The 8,011-nt window shown below is 33.2% G+C and overlaps 1 protein-coding gene across 1 annotated transcript in view; it reads right to left on the reverse strand.

Moving 5' to 3' along the window:
* The window catches only part of LOC110022994 (protein SSUH2 homolog), a 22,915-nt gene extending 15,850 nt beyond the window's left edge, over window positions 1–7,065 (reverse strand). Inside the window, exons 1-3 of the mRNA XM_020722183.1 lie at window positions 6,771–7,065; window positions 5,915–5,984; window positions 4,642–4,976 (exon numbers count right to left, since the gene is read on the reverse strand). Coding sequence (XP_020577842.1) covers window positions 4,642–4,976; window positions 5,915–5,984; window positions 6,771–6,999 — 634 coding nt within the window. The 5' untranslated portion in view covers window positions 7,000–7,065. The remainder of the gene's footprint in view (window positions 1–4,641; window positions 4,977–5,914; window positions 5,985–6,770) is intronic.
* Between the last annotated feature and the right edge of the window lie 946 nt (window positions 7,066–8,011).

Raw genomic sequence — 8,011 nt, forward strand, 5'->3', positions numbered from 1 at the left:
GTAATTTTGTTATTACTAATTTATTCAAGAAAAGAGATGAACATGTTATTACTTATAAGAGTACATCTAATAAAACACAAATTGATTATTTTCTTATGAGAAGAAGAGATCGTCGAGATTGTAAAGATTGTAAGGTCATTCCAAGCGGGAATTTAAGTACCCAACATCGTCTATTAGTTCTAGATTTTAAGATGAAGAGTTGTAAAATAAAGAATACTAGGACTTATCATTAAAGAATTAAATGGGGGAACATAAAAGACAGAAATAAAATTATTTTTATGAGTAAAATTCAAGATTTCAAAATTTGGAATGTTCATGAAGAAGCAAATGTTATGTGGGATAAAATACCGAACACTATTAAACAAGTAATAAAAGATGTGCTCTGGGAATCAAAAGAAGATGTTTTAATAAATAAAAATAGTTAGTGGTAGGATAATAATGTGCAAGAAAAAATAAAATATAAGAAGTTATGTTATAAAAATTGGTTTAAATATAAAAGTTTAGAGAACTGAGAAAAATATCAAATAGCTCGCAGGGAGTCTAAAAGAACAATCTGTGACGCTCAAAATTCTGGTTTTAATGATATTTATTATATATTAGATACTAAGGAGGGTGAAAAATATATGTACAAACAAGCCAAACAAAGAGAAAAAAAAGTAAAGATTTGACTCAAGTAAAGTGTATTAAAGATGAAAATCAAAAAGTACTTTTCTTAGAAAAAGATATTCAACATACGTGGGTGAGTTATTTTGATAAATTTTTTAATAAAGTTTCTGAAAATACGATCGACCTTAGTGATCTTAATATCGTGAATAATAATAAAACGTTTCATTTTTACAGTCGCATTAGTAAAAAGGAAGTTAAGGAGGCTTTAAAAAAAACCAACGATGGAAAGTCTGTAGGACCTGATGATATCCCAATCGAAGTATGGAAATATTTATTTAGGAGAATTGAGAGTTTCTTGGCTTATTAAAATCTTTAATATTATTTTAAAAACTAAAAAAATGCCTGAGGAGTGGAGGAATAGTATTTTGGTCCCCATTTTTAAGAATAAAGGGGATGCACAAGAGTGTGCAAATTATAGAGGAATTAAGTTGATGTGTCATACTTTAAATTTATGGGAGAGGGTAATTGAATATAGGTTAAAACGCGTTACAAAGATTTCTCATAATCAATTTGGATACGAGCAGGTCTACTATGGAAGCTATACATTTATTGAGAGGTTTGATGGAGAAGTTCAGAGATAATAAGAAGAATCTACATTTGATTTTTATTGATTTAGAAAAAGCTCACGATAAAATTTTAAGAGATATCCTTTGAAGAGTTCTTGAGAAGAAAGGTGTTGATATGCTTACATTCAAGTCATTAAAGATATGTATACTAGAGTTGTTACTTGTGTTCAAACTGAAGAAGGATTGACCAAATATTTTCCTATTTCTGTTGGATTACATCAGGGATCGGCTTTAAGCCTATATCTTTTTGCTTTAGTTATGGATGGTCTTATTGGACATATACAGAAGGATGTACCTTGGTAAATGCTTTTTGCTAATGATATCCTTATCGTGGATAAAATGAGAGAAAAAGCCCAGGAAAAACTTGAAATATGGAGGTCTACATTGGAGTCTAAAGACCTTCCTTTAAGTAGAGCTAAAACTGAATACATGGAATGTAATTTTAGTAGTAGTAGCTCTAGTGATAGAAGTGTGACTTTGGGTGATCAAATTATTAAAAGGTGTGAACGATTTAGATATCTTGGGTCTGTTGTTCAAAGTGATGGTGATATAGATGGGGATGTTAATAGTAGAATTCAAGTTGGTTGGTTGAAGTGGAGGAATGCTTCGGGCCTTCTGTGTGATAAAAAAGTATCGCTTAGACTGAAAGGAAAATTTTATAAAACGGTGGTAAGACCTGCAATGCTCTATGACGTTGAATGTTGGCCTTTAAAAGAGAAGCATAATAATAAGTTAAGTGTTGCTGAGATGAGAATGATTAGGTGGATGAGTGGCTTTACACTTAGAGACAAAATGCGAAATGAATATATCCGTGATAGGGTTGGTGTAGCTCCTGTGTAGGACAAAATTAGGGAAAATCGTCTTAGATGGTTTGGTCACATTAAACGTCGACCATTTGATGATCCAATTAGGAGAGTAGATGTTTTAGATTCGATTTGTTTTAAAGAAAGACAGAGGTAGACCTAGGAAGACTTGAGCTTATTGTATAAAAAATGATCTTAATTTACTAGAACTAAATGAAAATATGACACTAAATAGGACGCGGTGGAGAAAAATGATTCATGTAGCCGACCCCACGTAGTGAGATTAAGGTTTTGTTGTTGTTGTTGTTGTATCCTTTATCATTGTATCACTACAAATCAGTCTCATTGTTATAGCCTTCATCATTGTATTATCATATTTCTTTCCCTTTTTTTTCTAAGAAGAATCACATTTACCCACTCCATAAACAACAAGCACACGTCCTTAGTCTCGGGTTCTCTTGCAATTGAGATATGTAATTTGTATTCAATGAGAAAGTTGTAACACATCCATGAACAACAAGCACACGTCCTTAATCTCGGGTGTTCTTGAAATTGAGATATGTAATTTCTATCCAATGATAAAGTTGCAAAACATCCATTAACATACCAATTAAATGGAAAAAAACTAAGTGTTTATGATTTGTTTATTGGTTCTAAAAAGGAACGCAAATGTGCAATTTGCAAGGCAAAAGACAAAAATTATTAGGAGCAACTGAAAACAAATATATAGCAGGTACTTGTAATCTGGCATCTTGAGAAAGAAACTTATTGTCCTTCTCACTAAGGGATTAGCAAATACTTTAAGAAATTATCAATCAAGCTAAGAAAGGATGACATCCATTTATTCACTTGAGAATGAACATGAAATGCCTGCAAAATTTCTGCTAGCTGGAATCCAAACACACCAAGACATGCCCCTTCTTCCTTCCTTTCTCATCCCAACCTCGTTAATCTGTGGTAATCCCTACTACCTACTTATCAGTCAGTGTATGTGACTATTATTCTACCTAGTAATCAAACCAGGAACTATAATATATATTTTGTAATAATTAATCACTAGTTTAATATGTTTCATATTAAAACTCTTTTAGATTTATATAAATAATACGCAAGCATTAAAATAAAATTCATAACCAATCCTTATCATGATATCATAGCCATTACTATGCGAGTTCTTATGGGAATGAGAAAATTTGAACCACTAATAAAGCACCAAAAGGCAAAAAAGCTTACTACGAGCACCACAAAAAATTATATATAGCAAATACTTTTGTAGTCTCAAGTGAACAATATGTTGGAATTCTCACCAAATGATTATCAGATGTAATTTTTCAAAAACTATCGAAAAAGCTTAGAATGAATGACATGCATCTTATTCGCTTTAGAAAAGAGTGGGAAAGTGTGAAACGTCCGCATGATTTCAGCGAGCTAGCTATACTGCTCTCTTTTTTTGTCATCTCTATGCTAGGATCCACCCTCTATGCTCTCTTTTATTGCTAACTCATTTATTAGTGCGATCCCTACTGCTTACTCATCAATTTGTGGACTATTACAATTTTTCTACAATGATTTTCATATCCATCAATCTATAGACTATTACAATTCTTATTTAATTAATATTCCCAGATTTTGCATATTTCATATTAAAGGCTCCCTTTGGATTGTGTAAATAATAGACAAGAGTCAGAATGAAATACTAAACCAGTCTCAACTAGTCTTATCATGATATCCGAGCCATTAGAATGCAGATTTTCAAAGGGAATTCTCAAGTGAACTTGTTGGTATTCTCACCAATGATTATCAGGAGCAGTCTTTCAACAATAATCAGGCAAATTTGGAATAGATGACATCCATTTATTTGCTTCAGGGGGGAAGAAATGTGAAATGTCTGCCTAATTTTAAAATATATATATATAACCAGCATTCACCAAGACTATCTCCCTCTTTGATTCCTCTATTGTTACTACCTCATTAGTTCATGAGATTCCTGCGCTGCCTACTCACTGATTTATGGACTATTACAATTATTCTATAACATACCAATCAATCAATGAGGTATTGCAATCACTATATAATCATTATTCCCTAATTTTGTATGTTTCCTGGTAGAAGCACTCTTAGGATTGTATAAATAATATGCAAATATTGATATGAAATGTTCAACCAATACTCTACAATTCCTATTATTTATTATTCATTCTTTATTTGTCGCTTTGCTGTAAAGACAGAAAGTGCATTAGTGGTGATATAGATGGCCAAAATAAGAAAGCCAATAAAGCTTCATATGGGAAGAAATACCATAATCCAACAATTTAGCCATGGAACTCCTAAAGATCAATTTAACCGGGTATTCATCATTCATTCGTTAATGATTATTGACTTCAGAACTCTTAAAGACACTCATCAATACTTCAAATTGCTTTTGCATTGCATAGAAACTAGGCCAAAAATTCTACGTTGCTTATATCAGTGCATATTATAATATAGAACACTAGAAAAAAAAAAGTTATTTGATAATGCAACCTGCTATGGTAACATTAAATTCTGGGAAAAGCTTGAGAATTCTGATTAAAATTACCAAGTCATGATAATCTACAAATTCTCACCTGCACATTTTTCAAGAGCTTCTGAATGAGGTATTTTGATATTTGTTTCTTTGTATGGCACAAATAGAAGAGGAAATTCTGATCTCAAATCTAATTCCCATACCGCAGGTTCTGTGGCCCCTTGGTTTTTTCCATCAACCTCACCTCCAGAGTAAGGCTCTATCACCCTAACAGTTTCCCTCTCCTCTATAAAAGTTTCTAAAGTTCCAACATAGACATTGCAGTCCTCAATTGAAACAATCTTCCATGTTCTGGCTGGTCTGCTTCCCCAGCAAAAATGATGCCCAACGTGATCCGCAAGTAAATGTCTAATCTCCACTTCATCTAGTATTTGCCTAAAAGCGATCCACATGAGTAATCATCAGCGATTAATTAAAATTCTAACATGAATCATCAACAGCTTAGAAAAATTACACATAGGCTATAGAATCAGTAATCCTAAGAAATAATCTTAGCCAATAATTTAAATAGCTGAATGAGAATCAATGAAAGAATCTCTCAGAAAATACCTCAGTGAGGAGCAGAAACAATGAGACTAACGGAAAAGAATAAATACAAAAGCCACAAACTATTGTTGGGATTCAAAAAAATAAAAAGTTGATTAGTATAATTAGTTTTATAAAGTTTTACATTTGCCTATAGAATCAACAGGGGAATTGATGCACCACTTTGAGGTCAAAAGTGATCATGAAATGTTTCACTTCTCAAAAAAAAAAAAAAAAAAAAAGGCACATTTACAGAGTTAATATTAATTGGAATTCCTAAACTTGAAGGGCTTGTTTGGAATTACATAATTTTTTTTTTGTTTTCTATTTTGTCTTTTTGTTTTGTGTATTTTGAGTGTTTTTGAAACAAGTTGACTTATTTTTAAAATAAAAAATAAAAATACATAAAACACACACCAAACAAACGTATTTTAAAAACAAAAGCAAAAGTAAAACAAAAACAAAAAAATCCCAGACAAGCACTAATTTATTTTTAACCAGCATGCTTTACTATGACCTTCTGCTAGATAAATGATATAGGAAATAGCTAATAAATATAGATAATTCTTTTAGATGAAGCCATTTAAAACAAAATCAGTGTTTTCAACTGCACCACACAATTTTGAATCCAACTGATCTGTAGTGATCCCTAAGAAAATGGCAAAATATGAACTTTTTGTCAAAGACAAGCTCAAAAAGAACATGTGCATTGCTTAACATGATAGGTATTGGCTCATAAACAAATTCTACTCTGAGTCCAAACAAAGTAACATGGTAGCACGACAAACCTCCCAAATTCATTTGGAGCATATCCATGTGGGTCTCTGCCATACACAGCTTGAGAGGCAATCACTTGATCTGCAAATGGTAGGAGAGACAGCAACAGACAAAAAATAATGAATAAACACTAGAATTGAATCTCTACCAAATCCTGCTGTTCTAAGAAATACCAAGTTCCGTGTGCAGAATCATGAACAATTCAATTGTCCTCTAGGCATTTCAAAAAAATAAGAAGAGACAACTTCCATAAAAAATGGCGCTTTAAAATGCTTGAACACCATGACTACAAAACCTGCCTGCTGTTCTCAAACTCCATAACAATTTTCTCTACCTGCTATATTAATATCTCTGAAACAGATATTTATTTCCATAAAATTCCATTAAATCCGAAGGTCAAACGAACATCAAAGTTCAGTTGCACAAGCACTAGAAGTTGCCATTCTTGTGGGCAAATAAATTCAGCAAATTGTGTTGATTTGTGTTTGGGGATCATTTGGTTGCTTGTAAATCTAGATATAATCGGAAAATCATTATTTTGTTTTCACTTACTGGGAGTGTGAAAATGAAATCATTAGAACGTTGAGGTAAAATTAGTATTGATTTTCAAGTACATACACCAAAACAAAATAATCTAGAAAATCCATACCATGTCCTCTAATTTCAAGAAAACGAATGAAGCGGGAGGAATGAAGCCGTAACTAAAAGAACAGAGATCACAATCTCGACAAAATGGCATGCTAAAAGTGAATTTTGCTGACTTTCGCACAACAATAGCTTCTCACTGACCGAATCAGCATAATAAAAAACCCCTGCATAAAACCCCGCCATCAGTGAAGGAGGCAACCAAAATCTCATTTAGCATACCTTGATGATGATACGATTCTGGCGAGGAAACGAGAGCTCCATGGATGGACGGTGGGTAGATGGACTCCGAAAAGATAGAGGCCGCTTTGATCTCATCGGCGCTCACCTCCTCCCCACCCGTAGCAGGTGATGAAAAGTGCACGGAAGCGTTCCTGCCCACGTGCTGGTAAGACCTCCAACCCTCATCTTTCTTGTCGCGAGCTTCTCCTGAGAGCAGGGGTTGCTCCATCTTTTGCCGAGCGAAAGCCTTCGAAAGGTAAATGGAGCAACTGCTCTATAAATTTGGCTCATTTCTTAGCAGCGAAGAAGGCGCGCGGGTCCGACCTTACGGGTTTGAGAATTTGACTAAAAAAATCACATCACAATAATTGTTTTTATTTTTTTTATTATTAATGAAATTTTAAACTTTATCAATATTAACACCTTGGTTAGGTTTCTATATTGTGTTTTTAAATTTAATTTATTAATTCAAATATGAGTAATGTCTCAAAACGATGCACACGAACTTTCAAATGGTTAAAAAGCTCATAAACGCAATTTCATAAGCCCAGGAAAATCAGTTATGCAAATTATTGTATAATCTATTCTGACTCAAAAAACCTTTAAAGTTAAATTTATATTTAAGTATCTTAAATTTTATCAATAATAGTCATTCATATGCATACAAAAAATATTTCCGCACGAATCTTGGGGCGATCCAACGGTCAAGTCAAATGATGAATTGATGAAGGAATATGCCTACCAAGCGACAAACCCTACAACAAAAAGAGCCCTGTTAGGTATAGCCTAAGGGTCTTAAAAGGTCTGACGATCAGATTAAAGCTAACCGGTCAAAACAAGGTGGGATGGTCGACTAAAAGCCAACGAAAAGATCAACTGTGTATCTAGTCGAGACCACACCTACGGTATAAGTTCACTTATCATTTAATATACCTAGCACATGTATTGTACTAAAAGAAAATCCCAAAAAGACTAACAATTAGAGCGCATATTTGCAATTCTAAAACTCATACCCTTATGTCTATAAATAAGGGGTCAATTTTCGAATAAAGATTGCGCATTATTTATTGTTCATAACTATCTTTCTTTGTCTCCCCTCTCTGTGTGATTCTATTCCTCGGGTGTGCTTCCTAAATATTTTTTGATTTAACATACTTTTAGGTGCGGTGAACATGTAACCATGAAATAAACATGAAGAGGAGCATTAACAACAGCAGGAAGAGACCAACCAGAGCGGTGTG

This window comes from Phalaenopsis equestris, unplaced genomic scaffold (assembly GCF_001263595.1).
Source record: "Phalaenopsis equestris unplaced genomic scaffold, ASM126359v1 Scaffold000203, whole genome shotgun sequence".
Classification (NCBI taxonomy): domain Eukaryota; kingdom Viridiplantae; phylum Streptophyta; class Magnoliopsida; order Asparagales; family Orchidaceae; genus Phalaenopsis; species Phalaenopsis equestris.